This window comes from Vigna unguiculata, chromosome 10 (assembly GCF_037176805.1).
Source record: "Vigna unguiculata cultivar grain cowpea cultivar isolate G323 ecotype 2 chromosome 10, ASM3717680v1, whole genome shotgun sequence".
NCBI lineage: Eukaryota > Viridiplantae > Streptophyta > Magnoliopsida > Fabales > Fabaceae > Vigna > Vigna unguiculata.
The window spans coordinates 38,936,904-38,962,893 of NC_140801.1; the positions used below are offsets into that span (position 1 = coordinate 38,936,904).

General features: G+C 32.3%; 3 protein-coding genes and 1 pseudogene across 6 annotated transcripts; 2 read left to right on the forward strand and 2 right to left on the reverse strand.

Annotated features, from left to right (window-relative positions):
* Window positions 1-443: 443 nt before the first annotated feature.
* LOC114167029 (putative disease resistance RPP13-like protein 1) lies at window positions 444-4,380 on the reverse strand (annotated as a pseudogene).
* Window positions 4,381-16,839: 12,459 nt separating this feature from the next.
* LOC146882556 (uncharacterized) lies at window positions 16,840-17,542 on the forward strand. The gene is made up of 2 exons (XM_085667450.1): window positions 16,840-16,939; window positions 17,010-17,542. Exons 1-2 carry the CDS (start codon window positions 16,840-16,842, stop codon window positions 17,540-17,542), a joined length of 633 nt encoding a protein of 210 aa, XP_085523576.1.
* Window positions 17,543-17,554: 12 nt separating this feature from the next.
* Window positions 17,555-18,454, forward strand: LOC146882557 (uncharacterized). Its single transcript, XM_085667451.1, has 2 exons — window positions 17,555-17,669; window positions 17,769-18,454. The coding sequence occupies exons 1-2, from the start codon at window positions 17,555-17,557 to the stop codon at window positions 18,452-18,454; spliced, it is 801 nt and encodes a 266-aa protein (XP_085523577.1).
* Window positions 18,455-18,965: 511 nt separating this feature from the next.
* Window positions 18,966-21,816, reverse strand: LOC146882558 (putative disease resistance protein At3g14460). 4 transcript variants are annotated; one of them, XR_014985256.1, is made up of 3 exons: window positions 20,161-21,816; window positions 19,846-19,886; window positions 18,966-19,435 (listed from the first exon to the last, which is right to left on the reverse strand). XR_014985256.1 is itself a non-coding variant. In XM_085667933.1 (2 exons), exon 1 carries the CDS (start codon window positions 21,783-21,785, stop codon window positions 20,181-20,183), a length of 1,605 nt encoding a protein of 534 aa, XP_085524059.1. In that variant the 5' UTR covers window positions 21,786-21,816; the 3' UTR covers window positions 18,966-19,435; window positions 20,161-20,180. The 4 variants fall into 4 exon arrangements, 1 of the variants encoding a protein (XP_085524059.1); XR_014985254.1 differs by having other exon boundaries at window positions 19,799-19,886; XR_014985255.1 differs by having other exon boundaries at window positions 19,528-19,886.
* Window positions 21,817-25,990: the final 4,174 nt, after the last annotated feature.

The following is a 25,990-nucleotide window of genomic DNA, read 5'->3' on the forward strand; positions in this document are numbered from 1 at the left end:
ATTATCTGTTTCCCATATAAATCACAATTCTAAGCAGAATCTTGGTACCGATTACACAAACAAACAGGTAAGAATAAGAAAAAGAACAGTGATCACTTCTGCAATAAGTACCTTTAAATTAAAATGAGAAGAATGCTCACTGTAAATAAAATATATATAAAAAAAAAAAAAAAAACGTTAGATTTCATTTAGGCTTGCAATTCCAGTCAACTATCGAATCAAAAATTAACTAATTTAAAATTAGTTGAATGCAGTAATTGACTTAAATTTGAAAGGAAAAAGACATGAAATGAAAAACAATATTGAAAAAATAGTTTTTCATGGTTAGATCTATCTACCCTCAATTTCTAGCACACGAACATGGCAGATTTTAGGCCAAATTTCACAGTCCTTCTTATGGCATCGTTCTTGGAGTAAGGGACATCCGTTGATGCTTAATTTCATTAGAGAGACAGGAAGACTTTCTCCACCAATATTCTTTAACTTTTCACAATTTTGAATGTCCAATTCTCGTAGCGACGTGAGATGAAGAAAGCCCTTGCAGTCCAACGTCTCCAGACTTGTGAAGTTATGGAGACTTAGAGACGTAAGAGAGGGAGGCAGCAAAGCCTCCTCCGGGAAGGAGTTGATGCCATCACATGGACCACACACACCGAGAGAGGTAACCATGTCCATGCATACCCATGCTTTACTGCTTAGTAGTTTCTCACAATTTTCGATCCAAACTGTTATGTTAGGTGGCATACCCCCTTCAGGGAATGACTCTATTAGTTGGCAGTTGGATATGTTAAGATATTCCAGATTTGGGAGAAGACTTCCCATCTGATTGGGCAACGACTTCAACTTCTCACAATCAAAAACACTGAAACCACTCAAATTGGGCGCAGACAATCCCTCTCCCAGGAATGATACAAAGCTGGGACAGTGTTGAATCATCAAAGACTTCAAACTCTTCAACGACTCTGACCCTGAGACCAAAACTGATTCCATATTTTCACAGCTTCTGATATCAAGATGAGTCAGACTTGGAAATATAGCCAATGGAAGAGACATGAGCGAATCACAACTATTCTTTATTTTTAGTGATTCCAGTAATTCGTGCTTGTGTTGCATCGGGAATTTCAATTTGTTTAAATCACGGACATCAAGAGCTTTCAGCGATGCAGGAAGACGATCACCTGGAAAAGATATGGCTGACGAACACTTTCGTAATGTTAAATATTTGAGGCAAGTAGGTTGGCTATTAGTCATGGCCTCCATCATGGACTCCACCGTTGGTCCTCCTTCTACGTCTATAAATTTCACCAAAAGAGGAAACTCATGAAACGTTACTTTGTTGGTGTTACATATCTCTATTGTTCGAAGGCTGGGAGCCCTTGGGACAGAAGAAACAAGAAGCTCGCAATTTCTAATGATAAGTCTTTGCAGAGCGGGAAGGTGATTTGGAAAAGCTCCCCTTAGTTTGGGGCAATCAAATATAAAAATATCCTTCAGCACAGGAAAAGCTTCTGAAGCAAATGCAGTCCACACCTCCCAACTAGGCATGCGAAAAATGTGTAGAGATTCAAGGGAGGGAAAGGGTATAGCAGATGAACAATCTTCGGTCTTGTAAAATCCTGCATCAATAGTCTTCACCGAATTCATGTCTGAAATATAGAGGAACTTGAGAGATGGTAGTTGCCCCATTGAAGGAAGCATGCAACAGTTGTTACAATTATATAAACTTATACTTGTCATGTAGCGGTAGCAAAAATTCCCCACCCATTCTGGAAATCCGGTCCCTTTATAACCACTTATTGACAGCGTTTGCAGGTCTTGGTGAGGTTGTAATTTGCCGAGTACATCTAATTCAATTTGGAAGTCGATGCTATTGTCGTTACCTATAGACCATTTTAAGGATAGATGGTTAATATGCTTCTTGTCCATTATACTGGCTTCTATTGCTTCTTCGCCTTTCGTAACATTTTCCAGTGCCTTAATACAAAACGAACCACAGAGATTTGGAAGTCCTCCCAGTTCTTTGATGCTATTCTCTTTACGCTTACCCACAATATACAAATCCAACTTCTGTAATTGATTTAATTTCCCCATTCTTTTAGGCATCTCTTTTATGGGAGATTGATGAATTTCCAGATGACGCAAGTTTACAAGATTTTGCATGGCAATAGGCAACTGAATCAGCTTTGGGCAATAAACCAACTTCAAAGTTTGTAGATTGCACAAACTACATAATGAATCCGGCAAAGTTTCTATACTTGTATGAGATAAATTTAGATAACGCAAATGAATCAATTCACCAATTGAATCAGGCAGAACAAACAGACTTTTGAAGCCACAAAACGATAAAACTCTCAAGTACTTAAGCATCGACACTACAGAATATGGTGCCTTTTCGTTGTTGAATGGAGAATCTTTATAATTGATCACCAAGAAAGTTCTGGTAAATTTTACTGTGTCAAAACCTTCAATATCCGATACTGGTTCACTAAATCTTGTAAATGACAAGTGACGAGTCTTTCTATTGATTTTGGTTTCCTTCCCAATTTCATCTGCTCTGAAATAGAATTCCCCGCCAATGAATGTTGCTAGATCATGCATGAGGTCATGCATTACGAAACAATCATCCCCATTCGATCCACTTGCACATTGAAAAAAAGATCTTGAAACCAAATCATAAAAATACTCATGACCAACTTCTTCTAAAGTCTTTCCTTTCTTTGGTGCTTTTACAAGATCTTCAGCCATCCATAGCTGGATCAGTTCATCTTTATCGAAGGCATAATCTTTGGGGTACAGTGAGCAATAAACAAAACACCGTTTTAAATGTGGAGGGAGATAATGATAACTAATCCTGAGTGCTGGAATAATTTTACACTGACTTTCAGGAAGTTCCCAAATGTCACTTTCAAGTACGTTATTCCAATCCCTAACAGCGTTTTTTCTTCTCAACATTCCTCCAAGTGACTGTGCAGCTAAAGGCAACCCATTACACTTTTTAACAATCTCCTTTCCGATCTTTTCTATAGTTTCTCTATCCTCGCAGGCTTCTGAGGGAGGAAATGCATGGTTTGCAAACACCAACCAACAATCTTCATTTGACAATTTATTTAGACGATATACTTCAACTCTATGAAAAGGCACTGCAGCCGCTACATTTTCATTGCGGGTTGTGACCACAACTTTACTGCCCTTGGACCCGCTTAGAAATGGTTTTGTAAGACAACTCCAATTGTCACAATCCTCGATCCAAACATCATCCAAGACAATCAAGAATCTTTTACCTTTCAGTTTCTCTGTCAACTCAAGTTGAAGGGCATTTAGATCACTCAATTTACAAGCCTTTCGGGTAATTTCCTCTATCATAGTTCTTGTGACCTTCACAATATCAAATAAATCAGAAACACAAACCCATGCCTTTAAATCAAATATCTCCTGCTTCAATTTATCATCGTTGAACACAGATCTTGCCAAAGTGGTTTTTCCAACCCCACCCATGCCTACAATAGGGATCACGGACACCGGTTCACCATCAGTGCTATCCTCTAACACCATTTTCAATATGGCCTCCTTATCTTTATCTCTACCGTACATACCATAACCATCTTCTAAAGATGTTTGATGAGCTTTCCATGGCTGATAGCACTCCACTGGAATATCTTTCAAATCAAGACACTCCTTTTGTTTTAGAAGATCATCTAACTTTTCAACCATCTCTTCCAACTTACTAATACTAACAATCTTCTTCTTTATGAAAAGACGAGAAAAGGAATTGCTTACCTCCTTTTGAGTGGCAGCTTTGGTAGAAACTTCATCAAGTAAGTCATCAACCTCGTAGACAAGATCTCTGAGAAGATCGAGCCAGTCTTTGACATCGGAGTTTGAGATCTGTCTCTTCTCAGCATCAGCAAGCACAACTTTAACCACAAGCAGCTGGCTCTTCATCTTTTGAAGCAATTTTTCAGGCTTCTTTCCACGGATGAAGTTGACGAACTCGGGGGAAGCTAGTCTGTCAAAAAGAACGTCAATGAAAGCAGAAAGGAGTGCACCACCTACCACAGCTAATGCCATGATCTCAACAACAAACAAGTGATCGTGAGAACGGAACGAAACTGTTTCGGGAGAAACTGCGTTGGTTATTGGCAGATTATCTGAAAAGAAAAAGGAATTTCAGTGAACTCTCTTCACTTTAACTTGCACAGCTCTGTCAGGAACATACCTTCAAAATGAACCGTTAGATATATGATATATTAGTAATGTTGGGAACCCAACAAGTAAAAGATCCGACGATGGTTATTGAAGATGCGTGCCCGAAAAACTCAGTGGTGGTGGGTTTAGTTTTTTAAAAGACAAAGTTCATGTTTCAATGCATTTTGAACGCGGAATCTGTGGAAATGTGTCAGTTTTGCAATTGTTCAGATTGATATATTAATTAAAACCGCAATGGTTGAGATTGAGACCCTGAAATAAATTACCAGTTTTAATTTTTTTCAAAGACTTTAAGTGTATTAGTTGATTTTAGTTAATTAAAGAATTCAATATATTTACTTTTTTATCTTTTTCAGTGTGCATGAAAAGTAAAAATTACGAAACAGGAGTCAAATTCGTTGTAATTGAGCGAAATCTAAGAATTGACACAATATATAGTAAATTCAGAACTCTGGCTTTCATCCGTAATGTTCATATGCAAGAATTGATTGGCTTATGAGGGTTTGCAACGTTTGTCTTGAGTGTGCACAGAGCATATTCGCTCACATAATAAATCAAATATTATGCCTAGAGATGGCAAATAAACCCGTCCCCGTGGGTATTGCCCGAACCCGTCCCCGTTTTGACGGGGAATCCCCGCATTGACTGGGTATGGGTATGGGTATGGGGAATCCCCGACTTTTTCAGTTGGGTATGGGGATGGGTATTGGGATGTACATATACCCGTCATAATACCCGTCCCCGCCATATCTCCATTCTCGTTTAAATTATTAAAATATTCACAATTAATCAAGTAACTTATATATATATATATATATATATATATATATATATATTTTTTTTTTTTTCTTTTAATTATTTCATTTGTCATGAAACTCATTCTCATCTCCAATATATTTTTTATCTTATCATAACCTTTATGTAATTATGTTAAAATGATGTATGTTAATAAAAAAAATATTATGCCTCACATTTGAATATTTATATTATTTTTTAATATTTTTATTTATTATAAATTTTCCTTTCACATGAGAATGTTTATACTCTCAATTTAAGGTAATATAAAAAAAATTCTTTACTTATTATTATTATTATTAATTTTTGTTTAATTTGAAGAACTCTTTTGTTTCATTAAAATAATTTTCGTTATTTTTCAACCATTAAGTATATATGTTGATATTTGAAAAGTTTTCTTAGTTCTCTAAGATATTTTTTGTCTTATCATACCTTAGTTATACATGTGATTTCCTTTGTGGGATTTTTTTCGATAGTCTCTCAAATTATTTCTAAAACACACATTTGTTAGTTTTTTAATATTTTTATTTATTGTTTTTATTTTTATCACGTAGAATAATATTTCGATATATTCTATCTAATTATTTTTTATTTTATAACTCATTATTAATCATAATGTAATTTTTTCACTTTAAATTCTGTTTGAAGTGGTTAAAATTATATATATATATATATATATATATATATATAATGATATTTAGGAATAGTATATGATAATTCACTACAAGAAAAACATGAAATGGTGACTGATTTAGTTAGTAACCCATATCAGACACTATTTTTCGTCATTGGTGGTAGTAGTTGATTTATTGTCTGAATCAATGACTAAATTAGTGACTGACTCAATGATCGAATCGATACTTGATTTAGTGACCAATTTAATTACTAATTTATTTGTAATTTAATGACAAATTTTTTGGTCACTAATGATATTTCTATTTAATTTTAACCATTCAAACGTAATTTAATAATTAGTTCTCTAAGGTATTTTTCATTTTATCATACCTTAATTATACATTTGATTTCCTTTGTGCGATTTCTTTCGATAGTCTCTCAAATTATTTCTAAAACACACATTTGTTAGTTTTTTAATATTTTTATTTATTGTTTATTTTCATCATGTAGAATAATATTTCGATATATTCTATCTAATTATTTGTTATTTTATAACTCACTATTAATCATACTGTAATTTTTTTCACTTTAATTGTATAAATAACTTTTATTTACTACAATATAAAAATTTAATGTAATTGCTATGAATATTTTTTTCTCACTATCCAACATATATTGAAGTTCAAAAGATACAAAATCTATGTCAAAATTTTATTATTATGTTTATTATTTGTTCTTTGTGTCATTTTGATCAAGTGATGTATTATAACTTTTATTAGTGTATAAAAAAGAGATTTATTATAATTTAAAAAATTGAAGTAAACAAACATTTAAAATATATTTTAATTTGAATATTTGTTTTCCTTTTATTATTATGTTTATTATTTGTTCTTTGTGTCATTTTGATCAAGTGATATATTATAACTTTTATTAGTGTATAAAAAAGAGATTCATTAAAATTTAAAAAATTGAAGTAAACAAACATTTAAAATATATTTTAATTTGAATATTTGTTTTCCTTTTATATTTTTTTGAAATATTTTTTAATTTTATCAACTAAGTTCATCAATGTTGTAGTTTGCAAATTTAATAAATGTTTTGGTTCATATGAAATTTTATTTGGTATTCTAATATAAAATGTAAACAATTATAATTTATTTTAAGGTATTTGACATCGAAGAAAATCCTCCTAATATTGAATATTTCATAATATTATGTTTTCTTTACCGTAATTTTTTTTCTTTTATAAAAATTAATATTGAAGTAGTTAGAACACGGGTACGGGTATGGGTACGAGATTATACTCGTTATCCGGTGGGGATGGGAAAAAAGTTTGATACCCGTTGGGTTTGGGTATGGGGATGAATTTTTTATGCGGGGATGGGTATGGGATAGCGAAATCCCGACCCGTTACCATCCCTAATTATGCCAAATTAAATACTCGCATGATTGAGTTAAGTACTATTAATTCATTTGCCCTAGGTTATTTCTTCCAATGCACAATTTGATCGAAATTTGCAAATATATTTGGATCGAGAGAAATTTGAGAATTCAGCGTAATCCAAAATCACAAACAATTCTTGCTCGGTATGTTTTGTGTTTAAGATACATTGAAAACCGGTGACATCGTAGTCTTTTCAGGCCAAAAAAAACTCGTAATGGCTAGACAAATTAAATATCCATATTCAGGATCGACTCACGGATAAACAATATAAACACTCGTATTAGACCTTAAACAGAAACGTACTTTTTTAAGTACTAACTAGCTTTAGAATCGTGTGTACATTTTTTTTTTAATTTATATTAATAAATTAATATAATTATTATTTTATTTAAAATATTAATTTAATTATTAATTATATTCAAGTATTATAATTATATATAAATATAAGTATAATACTTAAAAAAGTATAATACAAAAAGAATTAATTATATTTTTTTTTATTCATAATAATAATTATATTAATAACTAATAATTTTTTATTTTATAAATAAGTATTTAATTTCGTCCATACAGTAACTAATAACATTTTTGTAACTAAAATTAATTATTATTTTAGAATTTGTTTTAGTGTATTATATTAAAATAAAATACATATACTCATATTTAGAATAAATATGTTATTAATAATTATAATAAACTTTTTTAGCGTAGATAATATTAGATTTTAGATGTTTAATACTTTTATATATATATATATATATATATATATATATATATATATAAACAGTAAATTATATATTTTGTTACTAATGTAGAAATGATTTGAAATTATTATTCTACTTACTTATTTGTTCAAGTTTTATGTATTTATTGGTCTAATTTTCAGATACTCATGCTTAGTTCATCGTAAAAAAAAATACTAATACTATTAATATCAGTACCGATATTAAAAATAATAATAATAATAATAATAATAATAATCTATAAAAATATATAAAGAGATATTCTCTTTTATTTTCACATTTTGTTTTTTTTTTTTCAGTTTTACTCTTAATTTAAAAACTTCTTTTGTGTACATATTTTATTTTTTTAATTTTACATTTAATAACTATTTTAAAAATTAATTATATATTCTTTATTGATTTTAACACAAATTTTTATAAAAATTATAAAATGCGAACACACATGTATTGTCGTGTGCGCATGTGTTTTGGCTTATTATAATAATAATAATAATAGCAAAAGATAAATAATAAATTATGAGTATTTTTATATAATAAATTAATTAAAATTAAATAAAAATATTTTAATATTGATTTTATTATGTTAAAATAATACATTATTAAAAGTACTGTTAAAACATATCTATTTTAACAATTGGTACCGATGCTGGTTAATCACACTCTAATCGATTAGAAAGACCCTGAATATGTCTAATATATCTCAAACCTTTGTTGAAGGGGCATCCATCAATAGACCACCTTTGTTTGCTGGTAAAAACTATCCTTTTTGAAAAATTTGAATGAAAATCTTTCTTGAATTAGTGGACAAAGGGGTATGGGATGCTGTGGTAAATGGACATTTTCAACCAGTTAAAACTGTGAAAGACAAAATTGTCCCCAAAGAGTTCTCACAATGGACTTCTGATGAAAATAAGAGAGCACACTATGATGTTAGAGCCAAGAACATTATATCTTTTGCACTAACTTTGGATGAATTTTACAAGGTATCTGTGGGTGAACCAACTAAGGAAATGTGGGATGTCTTGAAAGTAACCCATGAGGGCATGGATGAAGTCAAGAGGTAAAGGAAGAACACTCTCATTCAAGAGTATGAAATGTTCATAATGAAGGCTGGAGAAAGCATATGTGATGTTCAAAAAATATTTACACATATAGTAAATCACCTCCTAGCTCTTGGCAAATCCTTTGACAAGGAAGAACTCAACATCAAAATATTGACGAGTTTAAATAGAACATGGCAGCCTAAAGTAATAGCACTATCTGAATCCAAAGATCTCACTAGCATGAACATAACCATCAAAATACAACCTGAAGGAAAGCATAAATAAGAGCGCACTACCATCAAAATTCTAATGCTATGGTATGGATTCAAGTGTTGGTAGCTTGTGCCAATGACTCAATGCAGTGTAGGGTTAATGTAGAAGTGAAATGGGCAATAAGGTATTTGATCAACACTTTCTTCTGATTGTGAAAGACATCAAACGCTAAATGGAAAGCTATGCTAATCATAAAGGTACAATCAAGAAATAATCAAGGCTACCAAAATAATCAAGATAACATAATGTTGTAATCAAAACACATTAATCCAAAGAGCCAATTTATAACATTACACTAAATCAATGTGTCAAGAAATCACCACGGGTAAAAAAATAGTAGCTTCAATGTTTAAATGAAACACGATAATTTATATCTACAACCAACTGTCAATCATAAAAATAATTAATGAATAAATGAATCTACAACTCAACATGAATCATATAAACTAACACATATAGATTGTTTTTTTCCTTCCAAGAGTTTCAAGCCACAAACCTTGAACAGAGCTCCTTGGCTAGCTTTATAGGGAGGCCTAGTCCAATATTTACTTTTGCGTGCCTCCATCTCTTCATCTGATACCAAAACATAAATTCTCCTTTTTTGGGTGTCAATGTTGATTATGTCTCCATTTTTAATCAAGCCAATTGGACCACCTTCCTATAAAATCAATAAACATGGTAAAATTATAAGGCATCATTTCTTAAGAACAAATTTTGTGATTGCCATCTTTGGGAACAGGTGAAGCTCCAAAGTGATTTGTAAATTGTAATAATATCGATAACGGTGAGGAAGGAAAAGAGAGGTAGACCTGGTACTCATGGATGTTGAAGCGGTGGAGTTAGTGGTGTTGCCATTTTCCAACGACGAAGAGGGAGGGAGCAAGAGTCGAGCTTGTTGAGCAAACCTTTCACCATTGTTGTTTCATATATAGAGATATGAGAGTGACACGATCAATTTAAAATAACTTTCTTCATAAAAAAAACAGTAAAACATTTTACAGAACCCAAACAAAACCTAAACGTTAAAATGCTACCTTTTGTTTTCATTCAAGACATTTTTTCTCCAATCTCACCTCTTCTTCCTTGATTACACGATTTTTTGCTTCAGTATCTAATAAACAACAAACATATTATTCTTGTATTTTAAAAAAAAAAGTAACAAATAAATAAACCAAAAAATATATACTTTCATTGAACAAATAAAAACAAACGAAAATTTTTACTTCGAATAAACCTAAGACAAAATATAACAAAATAAATCGACAACCGAACAACAAACTTTATAAAGAACATACAAAAGGTAAGAAAAAATGAAACTGAAATAAAGAAAAATTTAGTAAACAAAAGGATTATGAGAAATAATAACACAAAACCAAAAGAATGAACAATACAAACAAACTGATTCAAAACTAAAAAGAAAAAAAAAAGTAAGAAGAAGACAATCAAATTTAAATTTCGGAAAGATACTCGAAAATATAAGAACAAAATGAAAAACAAATTTACCTAAAACAAAGAAAAATAGACTCAACACATAGAGAGCACCGGAAACAGAAACCATAATGACGATTTGAAATGGAGAAACACAACAGATGAATTCATAATCTTCCATTCTATAAAAACATATATATGTCAATCAATCAATTAATCACAGAAAAGCATTGAGCATTAAATGGGACAACCCATCAATTAGAATGAAGAGCTTGAGGAGTATGGGCGTAAAATATGAATTGAGTTCGTGGGCTAGAAAAAGGAAACAAAACCATTAAATAGGACAAACCAACTTCAACACGGGTAAAAAAGACAATAAAACCAAAAAATGGGACATGTGTAAGCAATTTAGATCAGAGTGTTTGCATAATATCACTAGTAGTTTGTTTTTTAAGTTTTTAAGTAGATATTTCTTAATTAAATTAATGATAAAAATATCTTAAAAAATAGGCTTCAATTTTTTTAGTACTAATATATTTATTAAATTAATTATAAAATTATATTTAAAAATAAGGACTTCAAAATTCTTTTAGTACTAATTATTATATTTGAGAACAAATTTTAATTAAATTATTATTAGTGTCTATTAACTTTTATTGGTATTAAAAATAACATTTAATTAGTTAAAAAAAATAGTAAATTATAAATTTGGTTAGGAGAAAGAGAATGATTTATTATTTTTACTTTCTTATAATCTATTTTGATTTCATTGTCTCCATTTATCTCTCGCTTGCTTCCTTCTATTTTAAAGTCCTTTTGTGGAGGGTTTTGCCAAATTGGATTCCTTGAATTTGATATTATTTCTATGTATCAATCTTTTTATCCTATTTTTTATTAGAATGTTTTTTTCTCTCCCATTTTATAGCTAAGTAATCATAGATGTATATATTGGTTGACATGATTTCTAGTTATTTATATTATTTTAAGAAAACTATCTTGAATACTAGCTAGTAGAATAATACCAAATGAAAAAAAAAGGTAACTTATAACAAATATTAAGACTACCAGAGCTATTCTCTTTATTAAATAAAAGAGTAACTTTAAAAGTCATACATAAACAACTTAAAACTCATCTCCGTCAATTACAGAGAAGAATGTTCGCATGCTTGTATAAGGGTAAGGGATTGATCATACATAAAAAAACAAAAAAAGCATCAATTGGAAGCAAACATGAAATTATTCAATGCTATTCATGTTATGAAATGTTATACAGATTATTCTGCAACTATATAAGTTAATCACTCAATAAGTACAAAAGCTAAATACATTGTTAAAAGTTAAAAGAAAATATAGAAGACAATTTGTCAACCACAATAAGTCTCTCCTCCGGAAGTTCAACAAGAAAGCACATCAGCCCAATAACATATTTGGCTTAAGAATCGAAAACAGATTTTGCAGGTTAACAAAAACTAAATTAAGGTAGGCTAACTTTTATAGCCTAAACTCTGCTAGTTGCACCTAGAAATAATATTGGCAGAATACAACACAAAATCATTATCTTAGTTTTGAGGGGAAGATGGACTAAGTCCATAAAACCCTGCTACTGTAATTTGAAGTGTTGACTGTGGATGTACGTAGGTGCTGTGTGTGCACCATCATTATATTGTAAGTAACACTTTAATACACATGGAAAAAATTTTCTACAAACTAGTTAACGGTAAAAGAGAAAACCCTGACCGGTAGGGGTGGTCATGAATTAAATTTTATGATCCAGTCTACATCAATTTTAGATGCAAATAATTTAATTAGATCTTCGATCCAAATTCATTTTTTTAGCAAAATTAGTTTTGATTTTTTTAGAATCCAGATCCAAATATTTAGATCAAGTTCAAAATCCAAAATATAATCTATATAAAAAAAATTAAATTGAATTTTCTAAAATTTGTATCCTTAGGGCTAACAAGATCGAATTTGGCAGAATTTTGGTCGAGGCCAACTAGGCCGAATTTCAGCATGGACTGACTCGACTGACTTTTGGTCGTGGCCGACTCAGCTGAATTTTCGTCAGGGTCGACTTGGTTGAATTCGGCCAAATTCGAACAAATTTTGGTCGGGATCAACTTGACCAAATAAGTCCAAATTTCAGTTGGTCGGGGCTAACTCGACTACATACGACAAATATTCATTCGGGGCCGACTTAGTCAATGTTGTCAAATTTGGGTCAGGGTCGACTCGGCCGAATACAACATATTCATTCGGGGCCGACTTAGTCAATGCTGTCAAATTTGGGTCAGGGTCGACCCGGCCGAATACAACTAAATTTGGTCAATGGCCGACTGAGCCAAATTTCAACCGGGGCCTACTTAACTGAATTCAGTCGAATACAACCAAATTTTGTACAAGACCGACTCTGTCGAATACAACCAAATTTGGATTAGTCCATCTCAACCTTTAGCCTAACCCAACTAAAAATTTGAATTGGATTTTTTGGATTATCTATATTTGGAAATCTGGATTTAGAGAATGAATATCCAATCCATAAAATATGTAGATCATATTGAAATCTATATCTAATAAAATGGATTTTAAATTTGATATTTTATCCACCCATAATTAGTAATTTATAGGAGAGGATTAGCAAGAGTGCAACAAAATCACAATTAAAGACATAGAAAGATTGACGGTTGTAGTTGAATGAACCAGAATCCAAATACCGGTGTAGAGTGGTTGGAATCGTTGTAGAGTGTGGCAGAGTCAGAATTGTAGAGTACCGTGGTTGATGTTCTTGCACAACGGTTAATATTATGCTTGTTTGAGGAAGTGAATGAAGATTTTGTGTCACTAAGAGATTTTGTTTTACTAACTATACCATCCAAGGAATGGCCAACCTTAACATGCTCATTTTGATTCCAACCAGATAAATATTTGTCATAAAACGACAAGTTTCATTAAATATTTGTCATGGGCCGAGGTGACGAGCAAGGAATTCGTGTAGGATCTACGTCAAACAAGGAATCCGAGCAGGATTTGGGTCGAGCAGGATCTTGCTAAACAAGGAAGCCGAGCAAGATTTGGGCCGAAAAAGGAATTTGAGCAGGATTTGGGTCGAGCAGGATCTGAGCCGAACAAGGAATCCGAGTAGGATCTGGGCTAAACAAGGAATCCGAGCAAGATTTGGGCCGAGCAGAATTTGGGCTGAGTTTCTCGATAGAGAGTTAGGATAAGGTTACTAGATATTTTTTATAACTGGAGGATTCTTGACTTTGGGAGAAATGGAGAACATGTATAATTTTCCTTTTCTATAAATAAATTAATAACTCCTCTTGTCAAGGAAGAAAACTATTTTGGCTTTAGTGTTCTTAAGTTTACCTATATTGAGAAAGTTCTCCTTACATTTTGTCTTCTTTGAAAAGAGAAGCAGTCAAAAAATCACCTACTGACATGACGAGTAGAAAAAGAAATTTGTTCCTAGTTTCTCTAAGATACGAGAACATAACACTAACCTATTAATTGTAATCAAACCTAAAAGTTTCAATTGAAATCAACCCAAAAGTTTTAATTTACCTTCAGACATTAATAAAAAGAATACATTAAGAAAAATATTTATTTTTAAAACATGATAAAAGAAAAACTTGGTTTAGAAATAAATGTGATTTTAAAGTTTACTTTTAAAATTCAATAAAGTTTATATATATGGGGAATGTATAAATTTAAATATGTGTTTTCAAATTTAATTATAAAATTAAATAAGAAACTTATAAATTATGTATTTTTAATTCCTGTAAAAATTTATAGATATCTTTTAATAAAAACAATTCGTGAAAAAAACAGAAAATTGGTATTTTTTTCTAGTAAAGTATTTATTTTATTTGTACTGATTTTACGTAACAGTTGTGATCAAATATACTTTATAAGAAAACGTAAAAATGAGTTCATAGAAAAATTAACAATATTTTTTTTTTTTAAAAAAAGAGGTTATCTAAAGAAAAGGATACTATATATTACCTTAATTTTATTTATACTATAATATTTATATAAAATGTCACAATATTATGTTATATCATTTGTAGTAACATTCATATAAGAAAAATGTTAGTATAATATGGGTGAAATTTATGTATTGTAATATTTTAAATAAATATAAATAAAAAATATGCTACTAAAAGTAGTAAATGGTAACAATATCTCGATTCCAATTTTCTTCAATCTAAATAATAAAGAAACACGTTTTTATCTTTATATATATTAAAAAATATACTTTCTTATGGTCTAAACTAATTTAAATAAAAATATATTACATAAATATTATCAAGATTTCACATTGTCTTACTACTTACATGTTTATTTGAATTTTAAATTTTGAATTTGAGTACCCTTTCTTTAGTACTTAATTTCCTCGTTATTTTCTGTTTGCAATTATCTTTCTCTTTCTTGTATGACGTTACATTTCATTTAATTTGATATTTTTTTTTATATATTTTTTTCTATAAATCTCTTTTTTTGTTTTCATGCTAATGATTTTGGATCTTTGATGGAGAAAGTTTTATCAACATTCTCCTCTTGGACATGAAACTTCTTTAAAAGTTATTATTTTTTTTATTCTTCTTTTATATCTTTTTCATTTTTATTATTCTCCTCTTTCATCAAATTTATTGCAAAACTTTTTGTTTTGATATGAGCTTTGAATACTTGTAGTTTTGCAACTTTAATCATCCAAAGTTTGTTTACAATATAATATTTGATAAACACTTAATAAATTTTTATAATTTTAATGAGATACAAGACAAAAAAAATTAATGACACCTCAATATATTTTTATTGCAATTGCTAGTATACCTTCCACGACCATTTGTTCTCCGCTACAACAAAAATTAGATAAAATCCAATAAAATCGGTCGGTTACAACAAAAATTGGTTTTATCAGTCGTTTTATTTAACTTTGAAGGTTTTAACTCCCACCAAGTACATCACCCAAAATTTGTAATTTCCCGATTAAAACCAGCATTGTTGACAAATTATCAACTGTTGTGAGTAATCCTAGTAAATCGGAACTTTCCTACGGTTTCATGATTATCATAAATTACCAAAGGTTTTATATACTCCTACAATGGCACAATTTGAGTAACACGAACAAAAGGACCTAAGTTCAAATATAGGATAGGAAAATTTTTATTACTTTTTTTTAACAATTACAAATAATACAACAACAATAATAAATAGGCTTAAATAGTTATTTGGTCCTAATTTTGGATCAGTTCTTTCAATTTAGTCATACTTTTGAATTTTTGTTCAATTGGGTCTTAAATTTGGAAAATGTGTTTCAATTAAGTCCTTCGACCTAATTCCCGTTAATAATTTTGACGGAGTTAGGTGAAAGGAGTTAATTGAAACACATTTTCAAAATTTAGGACCCAATTAAACAAAAATTCAAAAGTAGGACCAAACTGAGAAAACTGATCCAAAAGTATGATCAAATGACTATTTAAGCCTAATAAATAATAATAAAAAATATTTTATAAATATTTAATAGGCTTAAATACCTTTTTGGTCCTCATTTTCGTAGTGTTTGTTGCGGATGGTCCTCATTTTGACAGAATGTTTAAAATGGTCTTCATTTTTATTGAATGTTTAAAATGGTCCTCATTTTTGCAATTCGTGTTTTATTTGGTCCTTTTCTATAACGCCGTTTAAATAATTAACTGAGCATTGTACAGGTGGCACAGTTTGTATTAGGGTGTGTTACATGTACTGTACAGGTGTGGTAATTAGATATTTGGGGATAAATAAGTGATCTAGGATTTTGGTAAGGAATGTTTGGGCAGTTGGTGAGTTTTGAAAATCTTGTTCCTCCATTCCCAATTGGTGTTGCTACAATCTCATTATATAGGTATGTTACGGTCCCAATCAGTTTCTAGCTTGGTTTGAGGCTTACAAAGTTTATACACAAGGAAAAGAATTGACTTATTCTGAATTTCCAAGCAAATTTGTGTGGTTTGCTAAAGAAAAAGAATGGAAACCAAGGAAGAAAGGCTACAACATTGGTAGACTTACTTATATTCCTCCGGGCTTTGGAGAACTTTATTATTTGAGGATATTACTCACCATTCAAAAAGGTTGTATTGATTATGAAAACATTAAGACCATTGATGGGAAACTTTATGAAACATACTAAGAAGCTTGCTATGCTTTGGGATTGTTGGCTGACGATAAAGAATATATTGATGCAATAAAAGAAGCAAGTGAATTTGCTTCTGGGTATCAACTTAGAAGATTATTTGTTACTTTGTTGTCCATGAATACAATTTCTAAACCAGATATAGTTTGGAATTCTACATGGAGTATCTTATATGATGGAATTTTGTACCAAAAAAGAAAGGAGATGAACTTACCAGGTAATTTATATTGTGATTTATTTAATTCAATATAAATATAACTTTTAATTGCATTATTTTGTTCATGCAGGTCTTGAAATTGAGACTGCTGAATTACAAAAAATATGTCTCATTCAAATACAGGAAATGCTAATGTCAAATGGTAGATGTTTGAAAGATTATCCTTCATTACCTCAACTTGATATTTCAGATCTAGATACATTCAATAATAGATTTATTGTTGATGAGCTGCAATACAATAAAGAAGAGATGGCAAAAGAACATGACATTTTGTTTAAAGCACTCAATGATGAACAAATTCATGTATATCAGGATATCATGACAGCAGTTGTTTCAAAGAAGGGAGGATTCTTCTTTTTATATGGCTATGGTGGTACAGGGAAAACTTTTATGTGGAAGACATTGTCAGCTGCTCTAAGAAGTAAGGGCATGATTGTTTTGAACGTAGCATCAAGTGGAATTGCTTCTTTACTACTTCCTGGTGGAGAAACAGCACACTCTACCTTCTACATCCCACTGTTAATTAATGATGAATCAACTTGCAACATAGCACAAGGTAGTCTCCGTGCTAAACTTCTGATGGCAACCAATTTAATTATCTAGGATGAAGCACCAATGATGAATAGAATGTGCTTTGAGGCATTTGATAGAACACTAAGAGATATTATGCGAAATGTTGATGATGCCAATAATGACAAACCATTTGGTGGCAAAGAAGTTGTCTTGGGAGGTGACTTCAGACAAATTCTACTCGTTATCAAGAAAGGATCTAGGTTTGATATCATCAAATAAGCAATCAACTATTCAGAGTTATGGAATTGTTGTAAAGTGCTAAAACTGTCCAAGAACATGAGATTTAGTACTACAACAAACAATCAAACAGCCAATGATATCAAAGAATTTGCTGATTGGATATTGAAGATTGGAGATGGACAAATGGATGTAAATGAGAACGGTGAGTGCATGGTTGAAATTCCAGAAGAGCTGCTGATTATAAATACAGATTTACCTTTATTGTCATTGGTTGAATTTGTCTATCCTCAATTTGTGGTTAACATGATGAAGCCTAATTATTTTGATGATGGAGCAATCTTTTGCCCAACTAATGATTCTGTAGAGCAAGTAAATGATTTCATGTTGTCTTTATTAGGTGGTGAAGAGGTGACTTATTTAAGTTCAGATACACCTTGCCAATCTGATGAACAAGATGAAGTTCAATCTGAATCGTTTACATCTGAATTTTTAAATGATATCAAATGTTCAGGGATACCAAATCATAAACTCAAGCTCAAAACAGGTGTGCCAATTATGCTCTTGAGAAATATTGATCAAGCAAAAGGTCTTTGCAATGGCACAATATTGCAAGTCAACCATTTGGGAAAAAGTGTAATCTCTGCAAATGTTATTACCGGAAAAAACATTGGTGACAGGATTTTTATACCAAGAATGGATTTAGTGCCATCTGATTCAGGATTGCCTTTCAAATTTCAAAGAAGACAATTCCCGATTTCCTAGTGCTTTGCAATGACGATTAACAAAAGTCAAGGACAAACACTTTCTAGAGTGGGCCTTTATCTTCCACAACCTGTATTCACACATGGCCAACTATATGTTGCTATTTCTAGAGTGAAAACCAAGAGAGGATTGAAAATATTTATATTGGATGAAGATGGAAATGTCACAAACACAACTAAAAACGTTGTGTACAAAGAAATTTTTGAAACTCTTTGACAAAGAAGACATTATAGGTATGTAATTTATAATTTTGTTTTAATTTGCAAGTTTGTATAAATATAGATGAAATTATTTATGTTTTGTTCTGCAATGCAGGATCTATTGCCTAAAATCCAAGGCTTACAAGGAACAGTATGCTAAAACAAACGCTGAATTAAGAAGTAATAAAAGTTGTGTACAAAAGAAAGTTATGAAGTTGATTAACAAAAAAGACATTATAGGTATGTAATTTAGTCTTCTTTTATTGTTATTTTTTTAAAGACATTATATTATAATCATATAGGTTATTAAATATCCCAAAACCACTTGCTATTATCAAAAATATTATATTTAAAAAAACCCGTGCGTTGCTCGGGTAGAAAGACTAGTATTATGACATTTCAAAAGTAGTAGAAAAAGAAAAGAAATTTATGGTAATGATTAAACTGAGCTTTAACTATTGTAGTGAAGTTTCAACCTGTGAAATTTATTTAACTTCCACAAATAAATGTGATTTGAATTGGCATTAAAATTCTAGCGACAGAATTTCCTTGCCAGAACTCAATCCATAGGTGTTGAAGCTTCTCTTACTCAAGTTTGATCTCTGAGGATACAGTGGAACCATTTACCACTAATGAAACCACAACCTCTACTCTGATCTCTTGCATCAAAAGCTTTGAATGAAAGATATCCTTTCTTCCGGTTCTTTCTCATTCATTGCATTGGTGTGAGTGCAGCAGACCAGTAGTTATGACCCGCGAAAGGGAAGTATATTACGATTTCCTACAACACAAGAATAAGTGGAAAAACAAAACTTCAGATATGTCTATTAGAGCATTTGCAATGGCTAGCAGTTAAAGGGCCAGTTTACATACGTGCAAGCATGCCTGACTGAAAAATCAACAATAAGAGGTTTGTATAGCTTTTCATCCGCCACATTGTACCCCATGAAAAAGCTTCCAACTAAAATTCAAGCTGTTGAGATCTTATCCAAAGATAAATTTAAATCCATGGACAGGTGCAGTTTCTCCAGCTTTCAGTCATGAATTTAATTTTGACATCAACCAGCTGTTTGATTTATTTTATATAAAAATGTTTTAAATTTGTGTTTAAAAAACATGAATGGATGACATTAATTCGATTTACCCCTCCAAATGAAATTTCGCTGGAAATGATCTGTCTTCCATATTCACCTCAATACTAAGCAGAACCTCGGCATGAGCAACCAGACAAACTGTTGAGAAAAAAAGAGACCATTACTCACCTCTGCAGTGACTACGTTTAAATTAAAGTGACATGAATGCTCACTGTAAATAAAATATATAGAAAATGTTTGGTTTCCTTTACTCTTGCAATTCCAGTCAAGTATGAAATTGAACAATTAACTAATTCAAGAATAGTTAAAGTTAAATTCGAAAGGAGAAATACAGGAAATGAAAGATAACACAGACAGAAATAGTTTTTTGATGGTTAGAGGTTGATGGTGTAAGAGAAAGAAGGAGAATTACCTGTTCATCATACTTGCTTGTTAAATCCATCTACCGTCAATGCTTATCCCACGCACATGGCAGATTTTAGGCCAAATTTGTCGGTCTTTTCTGTGGCATCGTTTTTGCAGCAAGGGACATTCATCTATTATTAATTTTGTCAGAGAGACAGGGAGCCTTTCTCCCACAATATTCTCCAGCCTTTTACAATTTTTAATGTACAATTCTTGTAGCGACCTGAAATGGAGAAGGCCCTTACACTCCAACGTCTCCAGACTAGAGAACTCACATAGATGCAGATACGTGAGGGAGGGAAGCAGCATATCCTCCTCTGGGAAGGATTTGATGCCATCACATGGACCCCCCACATTGAGAGACGTAATCATGTTGCAGCAAATCCATGCTTTACTGCTCATTAGTTTCTCACAATTGCTGATCGAAAGTGTTTTCAAGTTAGGCGGCATACCCCCTCCAGGGAATGACTCAATTTGTTGGCAGTTGGATATCTTAAGATATTCCATCTTTGGGAGAAGAGTTTCCATCTGATCCGGTAACGACTTCAACTTCTCACAGTCATAAACAATGAAACGAGTCAAATTGGGCGCAGACAACCCTTCTCTCGGGAATGATACAAAGTTGGAGCAGTGGCCAATCTCAAAAGAATTCAGACTCTTCAACGACTCTGACCCTAAGATCAAAATTGATTCCATATTTTCACAGTATGTGATTTTAAGGCTTTTGAGATTTGGAAAGGTAAACAATGGAAGAGACGTGAGCGTCTCGCAACTATTCTTTATTGATAGTGATTCAATCAATTCGTGTTTGTGTTGCATCGGGAATTTCAGTTTCTTTAAATCACTCCTGAGCAGAGTTTTCAGTGAAGGAGAAAGACGATCACCTGGAAACGAAATGACAGAAGAACAATTCTGTAATGTTAAAGATTGGAGGAAACTAGGTTGGATGTTAGTAATGGCCTCCATCATGGACTCCACCATTGGGCCTCCTTCTACCTCTATAATTTCCACCAAATGAGGAAACTCATGAAACGCTACTTTGTTGCTGTTACGTATCTCTAATGTTCGAAGGGTGGGAGCCCCTGGGAAAGAAGAGACAAGAAGCTCGCAATTTTTAATTCTGAGTCTTTGCAAAGCCGGAAGGTCATTTGGCAAATCTCCCTTTAGTTTGGGACAATCAAATATAGAAAGATACTTAAGCACAGGAAAAGCTTCTGAAGCAAAGGCACTCCACACCTCCCAACTTGGCATGCGAAAAATCTCTAGAAGCTCAAGGGAGGGAAAGGGTATCAAAGATGAACAACCTTCTGACTTATAAAATTCTGCCTCAATAGTCTTCACCGAATTCATGTCTGAAATATAGAGGAACTTGAGAGATGGTAGTTGCCCCATTGAAGGAAGCATGCAACAGTTGTTACAATTATCTAAACTTATACTTGTCATGTAGCGGTAGAAAATATTCCCCACCCATACTGGAAATCTTGTCCCTTTATAACCACTTATTGACATCGTTTGCAGGTCTCGGTGAGGTTGTAATTTGCTGAGTACATCTAATTCAATTTGGAAATCGATGCAATTGTCGTTACCTATAGACCATTCTAAGAATAGATGCTTAATATGCTTCTTATCCATTATCCTGGCTTCTAATGCTTCTTCACCTTTGGTAACAAATTCACCAGGCACCTATGGAACACAGCTGTTTTGAAACCCATATTTTTTAAGCCAAATTTACAAGTCGTGAAAAAATCCACCAGACACCTGTGCAACATGTTGTTTTGTGTCTAACTAACTCCCTCCAAACCTGTTTACACAAACAATGCACAAATCCAAATGTATGATCTGAAACCAGATAACGCATGATGAAATTAGTCCAATAATGCACAAATGAATAAATTCGGCTTAAACTAATGCACGAATACATCTATATATTATTTGATCATCAAACTTAACATGATAATTAAATTTTATTTAAAAGTTTAGATGAACACAATGTTTAATTATCAAATAAGTTCAAGATTTGACATGATAATTGGTGATTTCAAAATATGTAGAAACTTTAATTATAAGGTAAGTTTGAGACTTAACATGATAATCAAATTTTAAACATTCAATGAATGAAGGCTTTATTATCAAGTTCAAAACTTAACATGATAATTAAATAACTCTAAGAAAAATATGGTTTGGTATGTGTATGAAAATGTGCAGATTTTTATGAATTGATGGTCGTCCATTGATTTTATCCAGTCACTCTTATGATTGATACTCATATGATTCATTACTCTTTATGTAAATATTTTGTATTAACTATTTGATTTGTATCATTTGTGGGTTACATGTTGTATCTATAAATAGGATTCTTCATATCAATAATAAGACACACAATAAAGTTGCTCCACATTCTCTCATTCTCTATTATTCCTTTTCTTCTTTACTCTATTATTAGCTTTATTTTATAACATGTTATCAGAACCATGCTCCAACCAACTAAGTGCTAGTGGAAGCTTTCTCTCTCTAATGACAGTGCTTTGCGTGTTTCAATCCAAGCTTCTTCTAATCCTTTCTTAATTTACAATTATATCTTATATTCTTATTCTTGTGATAAGAATTGTTTGGCTTTATCAATTTTTATCTTCGTCTTATTATTATTCTTTTTATTATGATAATGATTATTATTATTATTATTTTATGTGCTAGTTCTAAACATGCCAAACGATGCAAAATTTGAATTTGTGACCCTTGATAGTACAAGGAAGAATTACTTATATTCGATATTAAATGTTGAAATACATTTAGATGCAATAGGTCTTGGTGATACCATTAAAGAAAGAAATAAAGCATTTGAGCAACTAATTTACTCAATGACAACAATATTGTGAAAAGACATTTCACAAATATTCTGAATTTATTTCATGCCTTTGTATGACTGAACAAAACAATGAAGCTTTTGATGAAAAATCATGAGATCCACCTAATTTGTTTTGCTCCATTCCCAGAAGTGAATGCAACAATATTTGATTTATATTACGGCTGAACAAAACAATGAGTTTTTGATAAAAAAAATTATGAAACTTGTCCAATTGGTTCTACTTCATTCCCATAAGTGAATTCAAAAACATTTGATTTATATTTTCATGGTTGTGATAGTGATAGTGGACATGGTCATAAATGAGATTTCAAAGAAACATTTTATCACCAGAAGTGGACCAATAATTGTTGGCAAAAGCAAGCTTGAAGCAAAGAATTGATAAAGTCATGTGCATGAAGATCATAGGTGTTTGATGAAGATATTAATGAATATCCACTTGAAGATTAAGTTTTTAGTGTGATAAAGTCATCTGCTGGTGAGCCAAAGGTGTTAAAGGTCAGGTTAGGGGTTCGATTCCCACTGGCAACAACCCACCCAGTATGAATGGACAGAGAAGGGTGATGGGTTGGGGTGCATTGGGCTGTAGTAACCTGACAGCCTTTGGGGCCCGAGGAGGGGTAGCCAGGGATGTTACACAAGTAGAGAGAGAATGACCATGATGATGATCGTGTCACTACTGTTACAGATGGTGATCTTGTTCTTATTCGTGACTTTGAGTCTGTGAATCTTGTATCTGATGAGAGCATGTGGATTATTGATAGTGGTGCTACACTGCATGTTACACCTAGGAAGGAGTTCTTCACATCTTACACTTCTTGTGATTTTGGAGTGTTGAAGATGGGTAATGATGGTGAGTCTAAAGTGATTGGTGTTGGTGATGTTTTCCTGCAAACCAACATGGGAGTGCAGTTGTTGCTTAAAGGAGTCAAACATGCTCCGGATGTCCGTTTTAATTTAATCTTTGTGCAGTTGCTTGATGATTGTGGTTATGACAATCACTTTGGTTCTAGTAAATGGAAGCTCACTAAAGGTAACTTGGTTATGGCCAGAGGGGAGAAACAATCTAAATTGTACTGGACTAAAGCTTTGGTTAAAGACAGTGTGAATGCTATGTATATGGAGGCATCTTTGTGGCACTGGAGGCTTGGTCATATAAGTGAGAAAGGGCTTAACTACTTAGATAAAAAGGATGTGCTTATGGGATTGAGAAATGCAGAATTGGAGAAATGTTCTCATTGCATGGCTGATAAACAAACCAGAGTATCTTTTAAGAAGCATCCTCCCTCAAGGAAGTCAGAATTGCTTGAATTGGTGCATTCTGACGTGGCCCATTAAAGGTAAAGTCATTTAGTGGTGCACTTTACTTTGTTACTTTTATTGATGATTGTTCTAGGAAGCTATGGGTCTATGCTCTTCAACGGAAAGATCAAGTACTTGAAAAGTTCAAGGAATTTCATGCTATGGTTGAGAGGCAATCAAGCAAGAAGCTTAAATGCATTCGTAGTGATAATGGTGGTGAGTACCGTGGACCTTTTGATGTTTATTGCAAGCAGCATGGTATTAGAACGAGAAGACTCCTCCTAAAACTCCTCAGTTGAATGGTCTAGCAGAGAGGATGAATAAGACCTTGGTTGAAAGGGTTACATGTATGCTTTTGGAAGCAAAGTTGCCTAAGCACTTTTGGGGAGAGGCATTGCTTGCAGTTGTGCAAGTTATTAATCTTAGTCTCGCAGTTGCTTTGAATACTGAGGTGCCAGACAAAATTTGGTTTGGTAAGAATGTTAGCTATGATCATTTGCGTGTCTTTGGTTGCAGGGCATTTGTTCATGTTCCTAAGGATGAAAGATCCAAGTTAGATAAAAAGACAAGGCAATGCATCTTTATTGGCTATGGTGAGGATGAATTTGGCTACAGGTTTTATGATCCTATTGAGAAGAAGCTTGTCAGAAATCGTGATGTACAATTCATGGAAGACCAAACCATTGAAGACATTTATAAGGTGGAGAAGACCACACCCGAGAAAGATAGTAATCTCACCGATGGTAATCCGATGAGGTTGCCCGCTCACAATCTGGAGAATGTTGAAACAGAAGCTCAAGACAATGAGCAACATGGTGATGTTGATGATCAACAAGTTAGAAGTGGAGTAGAGGTTCCAATTGATGATGCTCAAGAGGAACATGATGATGATGACGATCAACAAGTTGGAAGTGGAGTAGAGGTTCCAATTGATGATGCTCAAGAGGAACATGATGATGATGATGATCTTGGTGATGTACCTGAACCATCTCAACTCCAACTTATGAGGTCTAATAGACAGAAACAACCTTCTATTAGGTATTCTTGTGATGAGTACATAACCTTCACTACCGGTGGAGAACCTGAGTGTTTTGAAGAGGCTTTGGATAGTGAAGAGAAGAAACAGTGGATGGATGCAATGCAAGATGAGATGAAATCTTTGCATGATAATCACACTTACGACTTGGTGAAATTGCATAAGGGCAAAAGGGCATTGGAAACTAGGTGGATTTTCGGGGTGAAACAAGATTCAAATTCTACGCTTCCAAGGTACAAGGCCAAATTAGTGGTGAAAGGTTTCAGACAGAAAAAAGGGTGTTGATTTCAATGAGATTTTCTCACATGTGGTGAAAATGTCATCCATCAGAACTGTGTTAAGTTTAGCTGTTACTCTTGATTTGGAGGTTGAGTAGATGGATGTGAAGACAGCTTTCCTTCATGGTAATTTGGAGGAAGAGATATACATGAAGCAACCTGATGGTTTTCTTATTAAAGGCAAGGAAGATTATGTGTGTAGGCTAAGTAAGAGTCTATACGATTTGAAGCAGGCTCCAAGGCAGTGGTATAAGAAGTTTGAGTCTTTTATGTGTGAGCAAGGTTACAAGAAGACTACTTCTGATCATTATGTCTTTATTAAAAGTTTTTCAAATGATGACTTTATTATCCTGTTATT